Source organism: Thermobia domestica, chromosome 2 (genome assembly GCF_964235325.1).
Source record: "Thermobia domestica chromosome 2, izTheDome1.hap1.1, whole genome shotgun sequence".
Taxonomy (NCBI): Eukaryota; Metazoa; Arthropoda; class Insecta; order Zygentoma; family Lepismatidae; genus Thermobia; species Thermobia domestica.
In genome coordinates this window covers 225,984,151-226,002,191 of record NC_137455.1, presented here as the reverse complement: position 1 = coordinate 226,002,191, position 18,041 = coordinate 225,984,151, and the positions used below count along the sequence as shown (strand labels likewise).

The window sequence follows — 18,041 nt, the reverse complement described above, 5'->3', positions numbered from 1 at the left end:
ATTTTTACTCATATTTGAGACAAAATATCTCATTATTTTGAAACGTGTTTTCATTTGTGAGCTCAAGGCAAATTTTCAGGTTCCCATTTATGAGATTTTCTCATTTCTTAAAAATGAGAATGAAATAGTGCGTGATTTGTAATATAATAGATGGCAGAAAAATAACGGTAACAATTTTACCGAAATAATATTACCATGTTTTACTTGGGAGCAATATTGCTAGGGTTTAATTACTATACAGGAAACGAGATAAAGGATTTCAGTTGTAGCAGAATGCGAATGGATATGAGTACGCAGTACGGTGATGCGGCTGAAGAGGCGTATGGGTACACATCACATCATGTGAGAAGGAAGACAGCGGCGAAGAGACTGAAGAGTTGATAAAGTGTGTGAAACAGACATGAACTTCATAGAAGAAGTTCTAGTTGGACTCAACTTAGAACAATATGTGCCAGCTTTCGAACGTAAGTATAAATTATACTAAGTAACTACAAAATGCACAGCTCGTTGTTTACTTGCCTGAAGTTCTGGTATGAATGTGATTCAGTGTTTTGTAAACATACTACAGTGTATAGTCGTTAGGGTGTAAAATGCTGATTCCTTTCATATAAGTTCGTAATCAAGTTAGCTCCTACATTTATCAAGCTAATATTCAATGCACATAATAACGAGGCAGTAATAACAAGTAAAGGCGGGCTGGAGCCCCGTAGGGAACGTTGATTTCTATATTACAATAGAATGAGGAGACATGTCAATGTTTTACACCCTTTCCCCTTCGCTATAAGTTGCAAAATAGCTATGTACGGAGTCAAAGAACACATGTCATCTGTGTAGTTAACATAGAAACAGCGTTTAAAAAATTGTGATTTATAATTATGGAATTGCAATGCGGAGGTGCTTTGTACTGATCACGTAACATAGATTAGCGCCTTTTTTTCTTTTTTTTTTGTTTTTGTATCAGTAATAGTTTTAATGACATAATGTATGCAGGTTATTTGGGCCTATGTTTAGCAGAAGGGGTCCAGCTCTTTTCTCTAAAAAAATGTTACAATTTTGGTATTTTCTGTTCACATTCGGTTAGTTTAGAGTAGGTTAGGTTAGTTTGGATTAGGTTAGGTTAGTTTAGGATAGGATAGGTCAGGGGCGGATCCAGGACCGACTTCTGGGAGGGGCGGCGTGTTGTCATACTGCTACTTTTAAGGGCTCCAAACTTTGAGATGGGTTTTATTTATATATATAAAATAAGAAAGATGCCTCTTCTGGGGGGGCAATCCCCCCCTGGATACGCCCCTGGGTTAGGTTAGTTTAGTTTGTTATATTAGTGTAGGGATCCCTCATAATTTTCCAAAAAATTATAGAATTTCGCTTATTTCTTCTAATATTAGGTTAGTTTAGGTTAGCTTAGGTTGGGTTAGATTTGGTTACGTTATGTTACGTCTAAGTACTTGCATCATTCATTTCTCCTGTAAATTTTGTGTTTTTTACGTGCTTCTTGATCCCTTGTACTAAACATACTCCGTTATTTGTAGCATATAGGCAGGTCAGTATGCGAATTGAATATTTCGTGCAGATTGATTATACAAATCCATACAGAGATTCATGAAATATATACTACTTTTTCTCGGAATTCGCTTTCTCTACCTTCAGCATGACGTGTGAACTTGCATTCCTCGGTGCAAATTCACTTTAAGAAATTTCGTGCAAAAACATCAGCAAACCTGTGCTAGGTGCCTCTAAAAAGCACGAGTTCTATCTACCTGACTCAGGGCAAAAGCACAGCATGGGAACCCATGCTGTAACGTTGGGATACGTCCGTAGGGATCAGGCGCGTCAGAGATGGTGGATATACGCGTAAATTAGGATTTTGAAAAACGACTGCTTTCACGATGCAAAGATATATTTTTGTTAAATTCATTTGCTTGTTACATTGAAGTGTGCATTTACATTCCCGGTGCAGATTTAGTTTAAGAGGTCATGTGCAAAAACAATTTTACCTGTGCTAGGTGGCCACTAAAAGGATGAATGCTATGTAACCGACTCAAAGCACGAGCACAGCAGGGTACCGAGCGCGAATGCATCCGTTGGGAACTGGCGCGTCAGTAATTGTGGGTATACACATGAACAAGGACCCTAGAGAACAATTGTTTCACGATGGAAAGATAACTTTTTTTGTTAAAGTAATTTGCTCGTTACATTCCTTGCACGTTACGTTGTCCTTCATTAATCTACCACTACTTACCTTATGGACGAATGAGTGCATACTAGGTTTCACGTTCATTAATATATACACGTAAATACATATTTCACAAGTGAGAGCATGTCATATTTCGATTACTTTCATACTGCTCGATTAAAATATTAATACAAATATCTTCTATAAATTTTACAAATATGTGGATCCGTATAATCAATCTGCACATATTTTTTCCCAGGGAAGGGATTAATTTCACCCATATATGCACCCAGTCATCACTCACGTATACTATATATTGAGAATTTGAAAAGTTATCAATACCAAGGATAACAATTTTCTTGTCCAGGAATAATTTTGTTTTTTCAGGGGGGAAATCCCTGACATTCTCCGTCAATTTGCACATTGCATATAGTACTGTGCATATTTGTTCTTAATGTAACGTAGGGGCCGCGGTAGCTCAGTGGTAGAACGTTTGGTGCGTGACAGGCACGTAGCCAGGATTTCGTGAAGGGGGGGGTCCGTAACATGAAATACTGTGGTCATCACAAAAGGTGCTCGATCACTCTAAACTATTTTACTGGAACATATATTGGTTCGTTTAGCCAGGATTTCGTAACGGCGGGGGGGGGGAGGAGGGATGGACATGAAATTCTGATGGCCCAGGCGCTCGATCAATCTAAACTACTTTACTATCAACATATATTGGTTTGTTAGGACAATAAAATGAGGATATGTTGGCAAGTATTTTAGTAACAAACTATGAAGAAATTTCGAGCAAAATAATAATAAAAAAAAAGTATTGAAAAAGATTTTGCAATATTTACGTTCTTCTGTTTATTCAAATATAACAATTTTCCTTTCGTTATGACCTCAATTATTATAAAAAGTACATACTGAATACTGTCTTGTAAACTATCCTTTAATATAAATAAAATGAAGAGTTTGTTTGTGTGTCTGTCTGTCTGTCTGTCTGTCTGTGTGCTGCCTGGGGACCAGACGAGTGGACCGGGAGTTACCAAATTTTGGTCAGGGGTTGGCCCAGTCCCCAGATCAAGACGAAGCGTGTTTTTCAAATTTCGAAACAGTGGGGTCTCAAGGGGGCGTTTACCGGAACCGGCTTGGGAACCAGACAAATTGACCTAGAGTTACCAAATTTTAGTCACGAATACCTTGGTCCAGGCTCCAGACCAGAGTTAAACGTTTCTGTCGAAATTCGAACCAGGGGGGTCTCAGGGGGCGTTTACCGGGACATGTAAAAGTAGTAGAAAATGATCAATATTTATTTATTTATTTAACAATCACCAGATACAGCTCAGAGGCCATTTTACATTGGATATCCAACAACATTAACAATGGAAAGGATTTGGGAAGGTATCGGCCAGGGCCTGTTTAGTAGGTACCATCCCGGCATTTGCCTGGTAGGACTGAGGGAAACCCTGGAAAACCTCAGTCAGAATGCTAGGCAGCGGGATTCGAAACCACGACTTCCCAAATGCGAAGCCAACGCTCTACCACTTGAGCTATTAGTGCCGAATTCATATTTTCGCGGTCGCTGAAATCAATGGTGAAACTCCAGTCGCATTAACTTCCAAATTCACGCTATTCGCCTCCGGGCCGGGGGTCACCGGAAGGGGGTGAGATACCAAGACATATAAAACTAATCCAAAATGACCAATATTAGTGTCAAATCCATAGTTTTCGCGGTCGCTGAAATCAATGGTGACACTTCAATTAGCGAGGACTTGCAAGTATACGGGCCGGGAGCCAGCGGGGTGTCGATACCGAGGCATATAAAAAATATCCCAAAATGACCGATATTAGTATCAAATCCATAGTTTTCGCGGTCGCTGAGATCAATGGTGATACTCCCACAGGCGCTGACTTCCAAATACAGCCCCTGTGCGAAGCATATGTATATTCAACTAGTTTTACAATATATGCGTTCCTTTCTCTGTTGAATCAAATGCTAACAGAACTTTCTTTCAACATAATCATTTTGTTTTATCCTTCATTATTTTTTTCATTTCTGGTCTCGAAGGGGGGGGTCCGGACCCCCCGGACCCCCCCCTTGGCTACGTGCCTGTGCGTGAGGACCTAAGTTCGATCCCAGCTCACGGCAAGTGGGCTTTGTGATGGATAAACACAGTGTGTGTGGGTTTCCTCTGGATTCTCCTGCTTCTTCCTACTTTCTTCATTCCACTATCTTATTCATTTTTATCATAGTCTCCTTTAGCGTACCCTACAGAACTGTGGGACGTAGAACTTAAGATTGCTTTTTTTTTTAATTAATTTAACGTTCCAAGATTGAGCTCTAAGTCTGAGAGAGACCCACCCGTTTGACGTGCGTTGAGATGGAATCAGTGAGTTTCGTTTCAGTATCGAGTTCGGCGGAATATATATATATATATATTTTTTCGGGAAACTGCCACCTTAGTAATGCCAATGTGATTATTCATAAGCAAATGATGTTTATATAAATAATGAATGATGAAATTTAAATTAGAAGTTAGTATATAGGCTAGATAATCAAAAATATTAAAAAGTCCAACTGGCAAACTAGAGGTGTAATCGAAAAAATTTTCCGAGCAGTTATTAATACATTGAATCAAATTTAACGTTGGCTTCTGTATGAAACAATAGGCATTCAGGCAAACAGATAGATTAGGCAACTTGGTTTCGTTTAGTTTGTAAAGGCGTGTATAACAGCGAGGGAATGAGCGACGGGACCTACTCTTTAGAGTGACGCTTATCTCGGGGCCGCGGTGGCTGAGCGCCAAGTGAGCTTTCTGATGTACAGTGTGTGGTGGGTTTTCCCGTGGTTCTATCATTCACTCCCACTTTATTTTTACTACTTTGTTTATTAACATTTAACATCGGGACATAAACGTTGGACGTTACACTCAAATAGGAATTGTTGCCTTTGGGCTAACGGACAGATGGGACAATAATTATTACGTTTGTAGAAAAAAGAAGGAAACTGGAGAACATCGAGAGAGCCCAGGAATTCAATGTTGTCTGTCAGAGACTTACATGAGATCGAACCATAGACCTCTCGCGACAGGTGAGTGACAGCTGCCCCATATCCTTTCCTCTTACGTAAATAAGGTACCGAAACTTCACTCTTCGTTTTAGTGTATCTACAAATAAAAAAAAAAAAAAAAGTTAAAAGTTTTGAGTCACGTTTCATGGTGTAATGAACATCTTAATGGATTCTACCGTTTTATCTTTTAGGCTTGTACCCGCTAAACGAATATAGGATTATAATACGCATGGGCTCTGGTGCAGTTTTTGAAAAATGAAATCTTTCAGTTCAGCATTCCACGATTATGCCCTGGAACTAAGAGAGACTGATGATGCGAATGAATGAAATGGTGGAATGAAGAAAGTGAGGAGGAAACGTGAGAATCCCGAGAAAACCCACGCACACGGTGGATGTTCACCACAAAGCCCACTTGGCGTGAGCTGGGATCGAACCAGGGACCCCACGCACCAGGGTGAATGCTCTACCTTTGAGCCACCGCAGCTCCTGGTGCAGTTTTTGTGGGTTTCATTTCAAAAAGTGTAAGGGTGATCTGGAAGCGAACCGGTTAGCTTAGTGATTAACGCGTGAGCACAATAAACCGGAAACGCGCATTCGATTCTCTGTCCAGTTATACATTTTTCGCTTTTTGTATATCAATGTCTTCGTACCTATAGACGAATTTATCTGATATGAAATCAGTTTTTTTCTGGGTGTATCATACATGCTATCTATTGAAGCAAGTGGGTCTACATCCTGTTTGAAAGAATGATGGGTATTTTTTGTTTTCCTGATCATCCAGCACGTACGGTTGGTGCTTGTTTTTCTCACGAGTGATCATTTGAATGTGTCATTTTGTTTTAGGAGCATTTCTGATGGGAAATTGTATCCCCTCCGTGAATTTGAAACTTATACACTTTTAGTTATCAGGGTAAAAATATACCAATGAAAAACATGAAAATACTCCTATATCAGATGGTTCCCCCCACCTCCTCGTAACAAAGTCTGAAATAACATTGTTTATTTTAATGGATAGAAATAACGCAAAAGGGGAGCATTATTTCTTACTTAAAATTACACTGACTTAAGTACCCAAATGTAGAAAAAACTTGACGCTACATTTCATGACCCCTTGTCATCTTCCTCGCGTTTGTATTTTTCTTAACAAGAAAGTAGTACTGTCACGTGTCCATCGGTGAAGGAGTTTGGTTTGTTTGGCATGATATTTTTTGCAATATAGAAACCGGAAATTGTAGTGTGCTTCTACTTCCGATCTTAATGTATGTTCTTTGGACGCTTAATTGATTGAAGAAAACTACTTAATGCTATCTATTGCCGTTTTCACAACCAACGTTAAAACTGAAGCGAGTTTTCTGTCATTTCTCGTTTAAATATAGGTTAAGAGAAGATGGTACGTACTTACGCTCAGAACACTAAATCGATTTCAAAGATCCACTTTTAGCTATCTCTTAATATTTTTTTTCTGTGTAGATCAATATTAAATTGGAAACAGTACTAAACTATTACCACTTCCGGTTATGGTGGAGGGATACGGGTAAGGATGGAATATTTCCGTGATACGCAGAGTCGATCATAAAAACCGTTTCTCGCTATGTTACCATTTTTGTTCATTAAGCTTCATTAAGCATTCTTATATGTATTTTTTAGTATGTGTTGTTGCATATCTGTTTTCCTTTTGGTTCGTTTATGATTTTTTTTTCTTCTTCAGGTTGATAGTGAATTCGAGTGTTTATTTGGTGGACGATCTAATGCACTCACTCTTGACTTCGGGCTAATTGCGGACAAGCTAATTTTACAAGCCCGAAATTGTGGTCGGAAAGCAGCAGAAGACGTAGCTTCCGATTTCCTTGCGAAGTATGGACGAACTACGGATATTACTACAGAAAGTAAGTACCATTTGTATTTTTAATTGTTTTGGCATGAGTAGTACACAATAGGAACATGTTTAGAAACTGGATTTTCGAGTTTCTTCATGTGGCCGGCAACATGAAGAATAGGGTTAAAGAACATCTCAAGTGCGAAAATATCCTCTCCGTGAAATACATGAAGCCAGTTACAGTGAATTCTGAAACATAAAAATTTAGCAACGCTTAACACCAGTTTCTAAGGAAGTAATTGTATTCTTTTAACAACTGTTGATAAATTCCTTAGTTGTTCGCAGTGTATTACACTCATCGCAGTAAAGCGATTAGCAGTGTTACAGAAGGCAATCCATGTATTATGGTTTCTTCTGTTATTTCAGCTCCAAGATGATCTACAATTTCACGTAACAATTCATTAATTCCAGTATCTAGTCATTAACAGTATAACAGTGTTCCGCCGAACAGTATAACATCTAATACAGTACCTATGAATTTAATGCAGAAATACAAATTTCAGTAAATTGAGAAGCAGAAGTAGCAACAAATCTCGAAACAGTTATCAAAATTAGTCGATGAAATTGTAAACCTTTTTAATTTCATTCTTTTCGTGCTTTGTTTTCATTATTTAATTCTTTAGGGTTTGTTCCGGAATTTTGAAGTTTGCCAACTTATCTTTCCATTGGAGGAGAGAATGAACAGAAACTACTGTGAATTTTAGTATTTTGAATAATAATAATAAACTTGTGAAAAAATAATCCGATAAATTTATTCCACACTTCTAGATTTTCGTAAATCCAAACCTATAGAGCACATTATCCATTCTGTAATGTTTTGTTCAGAAGGTAGTAATTTAAGCGTGACAGCTGTTAATGTACATTTGTATATTTGATTTGGAAATTTGACCCTTAATATTTTGTACAATATTAAGCTGGTGAATATATATACTATCACCTATACTATATTGTGTTGTTAAGCTCAATAGCCGTCTCTGGAGGTGTATTTTTATTTCGTCATACTCAATTTTGTTTCTAGTAGGTACTCGGACAAGACATTGAGTGTATTAGTGAATAGTGTATATAATTTGGAGAATTAGTTTTGATGTGATTTGGTCATTTGCGCTTTTGAGAAATTTAAGGATTTTAGTTTATTTATTTTGGCAGTTGCTTCTCAAACTTTCTTCTTTGCGCGATACCCTTTCGAACCTCTCCTCTCTATATTTTAGTTTAAACCAATTGATTAGTACTGGGTGGCCATTAAAAGGCCACCTTAAATTGAAATATTTCGTTGGGCTTATTATTTATTGATTTCTATTTATCAGTTCTACGGCGATCCAAACTAATATTGTATTGTATTGTATTCTTTATTTTCGGTGTATATTCATAAACAATTGTTTATAGAATACTATGCGGTTACAGAAGTTTATGTACACCTTTTCTAAATGAACTAACATCTAGTCTGTTGAAATAGAAAAAAAAATACAGCAAGATTTGCTATCTGAGATTGACATTCCTTATTTTCTTTCTTTAAAGAAACGAACGTTGCACTAAAATTATTACCCTATCTTCTACCTCAAGGAGTGATTTCCAGACGAAAGGGACGAAAACATGTGAAAGAACGTCCAACAGTTTTGGATTCATTGGAGCATTTTATTAACACCATACCTGTAAGTAACAAAGTTATTTTCGTTGTCATATGTTAAAATTAGTTTCTTCCTTGAAATGATGTACAATTCTTATTCATCAACGATTATAATGTAGTTTGTAGTTCATTCCCAAGTAGCGAACAGTCAAGAACATACAGGCTTTTTGCTAAAATGTTAAGCTTTATCATATCATGAAATACTAACCTTGAAATACACTCAGCACCTGTTGTATTAATTTTGTGTTATAGGCTTCGATAACTACATAATTTTTGTGCTGGTTCGTGGATTCACATTATGGCAAATGCTTTCAGTCTATAGGGGGGGGGGACTTCGTTAATAAAAGTAAACACAACAGAGAATGTGTTTCTCCAACAAAACAAGTTGAAATTTTGATTCATTGCAGCGTCACATAATGTGTGGCCTCTGCTTACCTGTTAAATAAAATAATTTCATATATGAGGACCAAGGTTATTTAATAGGCCACATTGTGTGACGTGGTAGATCATCAACCCTCCAGATGGTGAATTGGAGTAATACTCTCAATTGGGTGATTCTGCTATTAATGAAGTGTAATGCTGTTTTTCCTAAAGACTGAAAATAACATTTACCATTATACGATGTCCACGAACCAAAGTAAAGATTCTCTGAGTCACGTACAGATGATAATGATAAGAAACCATCAAAATGTTTACGATTAAAATGAGTGTTTAATTGTAGTTCAAGGTTAATATTTCATAACTAAACATGCATTCCGTTAATTCATTTCGTAATTATGTCAAGCCATAGATGAATGTAGCATCATTCGACTTGATCGGCTTTTATGTGTCTGTTCGAGTGTCGATCTGTCTGCTCCACGATAACTCTCGTAAAACTTATCCGATTTTAATGAAATTTGGTATGTAGACTCCTTTGACATTCTCACGTTACCTGTAAGTAAGTTTCAGCCCCCAAGCGCGCTTTTGGAGGGGTGTTAGGAGGGGGGAAGGATAATAGGAATAATTATTTTTTTATCCTGAACGGCTCAACCGATTTGCATTAAGAAAAGACGTTAGGTGTTCTCAACAAGAGAAAAGTCGAAAATATTTTTTTTTTAATTTTTTGGTGTTGAAAATTGGTCGAGATTGTTTTGGAAATTAAAAAAAAAATAGGGGAAGACTAACTGGGGCACCCACAATTTTTTGCCAGTTTTGTCTTGAGAAGGTCCCTAACAACATATATTGTTTTAATTTTGTTTGCAAGTGTACTTCATAGTGAAGAAAGGCAAATATACATAGGTCAGCATGTATGTGGTATACGTATGATACACACTGTACACCACTAGGATAACCAATACCTTTGAATGTGGGGATGAAGTTGTTATAACATTGGAATCTTATGGTAACAAGTATTTTTTGTCTTAATGGTAATTGGTCTCTGAGAATGAAGGGGGGTTCTCGACCCTGTTCGCACTTCCCTTGGCTACGCCACTGCTGTACATCAACTGAAATTATACATTCCCGCATTTTATGTTAATTTTGCACATAATCAATGTTCTGTGATATATATATATATATATATATATATATATATATATATATATATATATCTTTGTTTAGTAATTGTTCTTGTTTTGTAACAGTTGGTTAATAATATGCCTGTTGTTAATAGATACTGTATCTATGTGTTTAGTTTGTTTCGATGGTATTACTGTATGTGTGTGTTTAATATGATCAAATAAAGAATGAATTAAAAGAAATTAATCCTCATCAAAGTTTTCGTCCACTACGGGAACAATTTCGGTTTTCGTGAACAGAACTGTTGGCTGCTGTTCTCATATGTTGCTACTATTGTGTATTATTTATCATGTGCGTTATCATTACTTATCGAAAATCATTCGACCAGCTGAAATACTCAGTAAATACTTGTTATCATAAGATTCCAATGTTATAACAACTTAACCCCCCCCCCCACTCAAAGGTATTGATTATCCTAGTGGTGTACAGTGTGTCATACGTATACCACATAGATGCTGACCTATGTACATTTGCCTTTTTTTTCACTATGAGGTACACTTGCAAACAAAATTAAAACAATATATGTTGTTAGGGACCCTCTCAAGACAAAACTGGCAAAAAATTGTGGGTGTCCCAGTTAGTCTCCCCTAAAAATGTTTTTGAAAATTTCAAAAAAAAAATTGACTTCAATTTTCAACCTTAAAAATTTTCAAAAAAATATGTTCCGACTTTTCTCTTGTTGAGAACACCTAACAGCTTTTTTCTTTATGTAAATCGGTTGAGGCGTTCAGGAAAAAAAAAATTCCTTCCCCCCTCCTAACACCCCTCCAAAAATGCTTGGGGGCTGAAACTTTTGGAAACTGAGTTTCTCATAAATGTTAATCGATACTGTAAATTTGGTGCAGATATGCTTGTGGGCAGTTTTCCCATGCTTATTCCGCTAGGCCCTTTGCAGGATGACGTAGTGAAATTTATTAAATTCATTAGACGAAAGAAATTCATTAGTGAAATTTATTAGACAAAAGTTACTGTGTACTTTCTTTATGTGATTCCAATGATGATTTAAATTTGCTTAGAACAAAGGGGTGAATTTACACACACATACACACACTCCAATATTGCCTACATTTTCTTTAAGGGTAGCAAATCATTACCTATAGGAACAGCTAAAATCAGTGAAATATCATAGATGCATTACGACCCCCCCCCTTTCCCCGCGAATTTTGACTTCCAAACTATGGTATATATAAATATAGGAAGTCTTATAGAACGTCTGTGTTACTCTGTCTGCTTGCCTCTGAACAGGTATCAGAGCAAAAACGGTAACAGCTATCGACAAGCGGTTTTCGGGAATCGATTCAGCGTCCGAGGAATAGGTTCCTCGTTGAACAACCTTCTGCTTAAACTAGAAGTGATTGAAATCGAACATTTCTGGTTTCAACAGTAATAGGTATAACTCAAAAACCATGTTAGCTAGCGACAAGCGATTTTCGGAAACCGACACATGGTCTCAAGGAAGTAACCCACCTTAATCCCTATATTTCCACTGAAACCAGTAATGGCAGAAATTCGCTGCTACTTCGGTTTCAATATTAATTTTTATAGGACAAAAACGGTAAGAGAGATCGAAAAGCGGTTTTCGGGAATTGACTCAGAATCCCAAACATTGGTTCAGTGTTCGTTCATTATTTTCTATTTAAACCAAAAGTGGTATAAATCGCCATTTTCGGTTTAAACATTAATGATTGTAAATTTTAAAAAATGGAGTATTAGATCATTTCGCGTGCAGTGCATCAGTCAGTTCCGTGAAAGAGGATGGAGGTAGAAATCTGCGCGGGGTTCGTGTATCCAAAACTGACCACAGATGTTCAATTATGTTCAGGGATTGGCCGGACCAGGGTAGGTGTGCATGGGCGTACCATCATCCTGGAATATGGTGTCATTGCCTGGAAACAATATTTGGACTATAGGATGCATGTGGTCTCCTAAAATGGCGACATAGTCACACCCAGTAACCATCAGTACAGGACCAACTAAAAACCAGGATATTGCTACCCACAGCTTCATGCAGCCATATTGCTCCCATATTTCACGATTGGCTGGAGATACTGTGGATCATATTTTTCTGAGGGAGGCCCCAGACATAAACATAGCCTATAGTTTGAAATAAGATAAACGATGACTCATCCGACCATATCATACGTTTCCAGTCATCAACTGTCTATGTATATTCGCGGCAGCATTGGCGCAGTTTTAAAATGTTAGGTCCTTTATCAATGGTTTCGCCAGTGAAATCCAACCTTGTATGTTCATGTAATGTAATCATGGCGGACTGTGATTGTCGATAAGGCTGTAGGAAGGGCTGCTTGAGTTCCTTCGTCACTTGCCGCGCAGTTGTACAAAGGTTCTGAGTAATAGTCCGCGTAAATACTTGATGGGACCGGTACCTGTCACTGATGTTTTTCTTCTAACCACTGTTCCTCTTCGCCGATGTGGTTTATCCAGTTTTGTAGGCCACCATTACCTGGGATATTCTGCCTCGAGACACACACACACACACACATTTGCCACTTTCGTTACGCTTGCACGACATAGCGGAGCGAAAAAAGTTTGCCCTCTTGGGAAATCGGAACGGTCGCATATTTCAACACTATGAAGCTCGCGGCGGCTCAGTGGTAGAGCGTTCACCTCCCTGGTTCGATCCCAGCTCGCAGCGTGTGGACTTTGTGGTGAACAAACACCGTGCTCATGGGTTTTCTCGGGGTTCTCCCGTTTCATCCCACCTTCTTCATTCCACCATTTCATTCTTTTCTTATACTCACCGTCTCCTTTAGCCTGACCGGCATAACCGTGGAATGTAAAACTGAAAGATTTCTTTTTCATTTCATTTTTTCAACATTGAACGTCTGCTCAATTCATTGCATACTGCCCTTCTATTTGCTCTTTGCGTAGTACAGCGTTTGTACTAAAACACCACAACAGTAGCTGGACGCTTCGACTGCCAACGAAAGATCTTTAGTTTTCAGGTGTGTCCATTAAATTGATAATTTTCTGTATATTACTTCATGTTGTGAATATAGTGTCCACCGCGTGTCTTTTTTTTTGGGGGGGGGGATCTTTACGTTTCGTCACACTAATTTTGTTTCACCATTTTGTTAACATTGCTGTGTCCCTTTGTTTCAGATCATAAACGTGAAACGTTTACCTAAATCAAAATAAATACGATTTTATTTCCGTAAGTTAAAATGTTGCCATTCATTATCAGACGATGGAAAAGATCAGACAATAATGATACTTAAAAAAAAAAAAAAAAGAATTCTTATGTTCCATACAGAATTCCATTTGTTTGCAATAACCTTAATTACGTTCAATTTATGATCAAAAACATTTTAGAAATTCATGCACAACATGCCCTCACGCAAAAAGAAGAAAAAAATCGAACATTCCAGATTTTGTATCATGTTATTAACTTAAACTAACGATAGTTTTACCTACAAAAATACTAACATTTATTATTCAATATTTGGTAGGTGGGAGCTGGACTGGAACGGTTCATGAAGGAAGAAAGACTTTTGAATGGAAAGAGAACCCAGCCCTTTGTTCTTGTTATAGGAGATCTTGTGCGTCCACAGCAAGTGTTCGTAATCATTGAGGACCATATCATTCCAGCAACTTCTGTGTTGAAAGCTGTAGACTTAGTTTTCAAACTTACATACACTTTGAATTTAGAATTTTCACCATATTGCAAGAACGTGTGGCTATTTTTGGACGATGCATTCTACAAGTGTGGGGAAAGAATAGCTCCTTCTTGTGTTCAGGAGTTGAAACATAGATTGTTTCTAACCATTGAAGAGAGAAGTACGTAAGAGACAAAACATGTACCAAGGACGATTAATCAATACGCTGTAGTAATTGACAAAATATAGGTATACTTTTTCTGAATTTTTCTCTTGTTGTGTCAGTATATTTGTAAGATGTTATGTCAGTATTGTAATCGAAGATTTGGTACTTCTAGAAATCTTTGCAAACACTTAAGAAACTTTCATGTAAGTATTAAGATTTTCAAGTGTTTTGATAATAGTTGTCACCAGCAGTTTTATAGACTCTTTTGTTATGAGCGCCATTTACGGCGGTATCACACAAATGAAATGTTGCCTCCACAAAGTGTAAGTAATACTACTAGTACTAAATCATTACATAATAACAATGAAGTAATTTCAAGAAGTAGAGCAACAAATAATGAAACTATAGAAAACCTTTATACAAATGAAGAAAATGATCGGCAGAGTAGTGCAGCAGGTGATTCAAGAACGGATATAGCTTTTCTTAAGTCAGACGTTTCACAGTTTTGTTCACAGTTATGTAGTAGAAATATAACTTACACAAATCTTGTACACATTATTGACGGTACATCTCATATTGTGTCTGAAGTTGTTTCTTTTCTAAAAAATGAAACTCAGCATAACCTTCAGCAGCAAGGGGCATGCCATACTGACACGACAAAAGAATTACTTCAGTCTTTCAGCGAATGCAGTAATTTGTTTGAAGACGTTAATTCTGTGTATAAACTGAAAAATATGTATGAACGAACTGCATTATTTGTAAAACCGGTAGCTATTACTTTGGGCGAGCGATTTGAGCAAAGAATAGATGAGAATGGTGTTCCTTTACAATGTATTGTTGAAGATAAATGTCAATATGTTCCTATTATTGAGACTATAAAGCAACTGTTCTCAATTCCTGTATTCGTAGAAAGTATAAAGTAGTCTAAAGGTGAATACAGACAAGTAACTACAGTGTTACACAACGTACAACATGGTTTGTATTGGTATTCTCACCCATTGCTTTCACAAGAAAACACACTTGGTATTGAACTGTACATAGATGAATTTGAAGTAGCTAATCCTTTGGGTTCCCATGCAGGTGTTCATAAGTTGGGTTGTATTTATTTTGCATTCAAGGATCTTCCGTTATGTCTACAGTCTTCTCTTGAAAACATATTCCTGATTAATGTACACTATGCTCTTGATGTAAATAGATATGGATATGAGAAATTATTTAAACCACTTGTACAAGATTTGATCCAATTAGGAACGTTTGGAATTAGAGTTGAAGGGATGACTGAGATACTAAAAGTGGCTCTTTGGCAGGTGACAGGTGACAATCTAGGGCTTCATAAACTGTTCGGATTCGTAGAAAGCTTTTCAGCAAATTTTTGTTGTCGATTCTGCGAGGTCCCAAAAGATATTTTGCACACTCAAACACATGAAGACATACGATTCCTTCGAACAAAAGCCAAATATCACGAACAACTTGAACAACTTGCTGCGGAAGATTTTACTACTTCAGTTTGTGGTGTGAAGAAACAATGTCCCTTAAACAACCTTATTTATTGGCATGTTACAGATAATTTGACATTCGACACTCTGCACGATATTTTTGAGGGCTGGGCTGCTTCAGAATTGTTATTAATTCTTCATCAGTTTATTGTGATAGAGAAGTTACTTACCTTGTCAGTTCTCAATGATAGAATATCAAATTTTCATTACAGTCCAAGTGAAAACAACTGTAAACCCGTACCCATTACTCATGAAAAACTTTGTAATCCTTCTGGGTCATGTGGGCAGAGTGCAGCTGAAATGTGGTGTTTAATTAGAAATATTCCGCTTCTTATAGGAGATAAAATTCCAAATGATAATTCATTTTGGTCTTTGTTGTTACTAATGGTCAGTATTATAGACATACTTGTAGCACCGACCCTAACAGTTGACGAAACATTCCAATTGCAAGAAATCATTGCTGATCATCATGCATTATTCCTTCTACTTTTTCCAGGGAAACATCTTACGCCTAAGATGCATTTTGCAGTACATTATCCACGTATTATAAGATACTTGGGACCACCAATTAGGTATTGGACGATGCGATACGAGAGTAAACATTTCCCATTCAAGAAAAATGCGATCCTTTCTGGAAACTTCATTAATGTCGCAAAAACTGTAGCAGAACGCCATCAATTACATGTTACACATACATTACGAGAAAAGAAATGTTCTTTATATTCAGTAACTGATGTTAAGGGTAAGCAAATCAAGTTAGATTCGCACGAACATGCTCGTACTTTGCTCTTAAAAATGAATGAAGCAACTATGAACATGAAATATTTTCCTGCCGCTCTTTGCGTGTAAATGGAATATTATACTGCAGAAATATGATGATTATGACTGGATGTGAGAGAGATACACCTATATTTTGTCAAATTGAGGACATTGTGCTTTTCATGGAGTCAGTTTACATCTTATGTAAAAGTTTTCAGACGATTGGTTTCTCTGAACATTTCCATGCGTATGTAGTAACACCACGAACGACTGTACAAGTTGTAACTATAAACTCTCTTTATAATTATTTGCCACTTCATGTTCGTTCCTCTTTCCGTAATGGTGACGATAATTTATATGTTACATTGAAACATAAAATTAGTTCCAATAACCTTTCGTTTCTAAGATAGTGTAATACTTATGTAAGAGAAGTCACATAATGGTTGTGAACCATAATTTATACGTTACATTGAAACATGAAATTAGTTCCAATAACCGTTTATTTTTTTTTTTTTTAAAGATAGTATAATACTTTTGCAGTAGAGAACACATAAGATGGTTGTGAACCATATTTTGTTATATTCAAACATGAAATTAGTTCCAGAAACCTTTCTGTTTCTAAGATAGTGTAATACTTCTGTATTCAAAATCATATATTATGGTTGTGAACCATAAGTTACACGTTGCACTGAAACCAGGTGCGGCTCGTAAGGGAAATCACATAGGTAAAATTTAATGTTTTATCGCTTCGAACTAAGTGAAAAAAAAAAGTTACCTGTTGTCATTCTTGCTCTCAACAATTAGAACACTAAGCAACTTTCCTTCTTTTGTTTGAAGCAATAAAACACTTTATTTTTACCGATATAACTTCCCTCACGAGCCGCCTCTGATTAGAACATGAAATGAGCTCCAACAACCTTTTGTTTCTAAGATAGTGTAATATTATGTAATCGAAATCGCATATGATGGTTGTGAACCGTATTTTATACTTGTATTGAAACATGAAATGAGTTCTAATAATCTTTTGTTCCTAAGATATATGTAGTCGAGAGCACAGATGATGGCTGTAAACAAAGTTATTCCATTTGCAAAGATAAGCATAGTGGAGTCAGGAACAAAAGTGGTTGATACCTTTTATGTGTTATTTCGTAAGTTCATAATCTAAAAACTAATCGACCGATTGAAGTCGTTTTTGGTACATAGTAGTAACTTTTTGTGTGTGTGATTTTTGTATATTGTTAATAATTTACAGCTACGAATTATTCTATTTGATCTATAATCTTTGTGAACTTAAACATACGATGGTAACATGAATAATAACTTGCTTTAGAAACTCATCTTCTTAAAGAAAAATCAACATAATCACAAATCACGTAAGCAAGCACTTCAGGATATTATGATGTAAGTTACAGATAAAGTAATAGTTAATACAAAAACTAATACTGAAAGAAGTTACCGACGATTACTTTAAAGAGTCGAAGGCATCTAAAATAAAACTACACTTCGCGGAATACAAGATCAGTATTACTTTTTGATTTAGAATGTATCCTATAGCGTCCATCAGCAAGTATAATAGCTACAATGAAACGTACATTACAAATAGTAACCTAAATATAGGATTTTTGTGTATTTCTTTTTTTTTTTCATTGAAGAATAATTAACACATAGGAGCAAAGATTTATCACGTAAATTTGTTATATTATATGAGCTAT

At 36.6% G+C, this 18,041-nt stretch overlaps 2 protein-coding genes across 2 annotated transcripts; both read left to right on the top strand.

Annotated features, from left to right (window-relative positions):
- The first annotated feature begins 203 nt into the window (after positions 1–203).
- On the top strand, positions 204–17,578 carry LOC145678388 (uncharacterized). The gene is made up of 4 exons (XM_081748469.1): positions 204–464; positions 6,943–7,120; positions 8,626–8,759; positions 13,762–17,578. The coding sequence occupies exons 1-4, from the start codon at positions 447–449 to the stop codon at positions 14,095–14,097; spliced, it is 666 nt and encodes a 221-aa protein (XP_081604595.1). The 5' UTR covers positions 204–446; the 3' UTR covers positions 14,098–17,578.
- LOC145679355 (uncharacterized) lies at positions 15,349–16,419 on the top strand. Its single transcript, XM_081749938.1, has one exon. The coding sequence runs from the start codon at positions 15,349–15,351 to the stop codon at positions 16,417–16,419; it is 1,071 nt and encodes a 356-aa protein (XP_081606064.1).
- Positions 17,579–18,041: the final 463 nt, after the last annotated feature.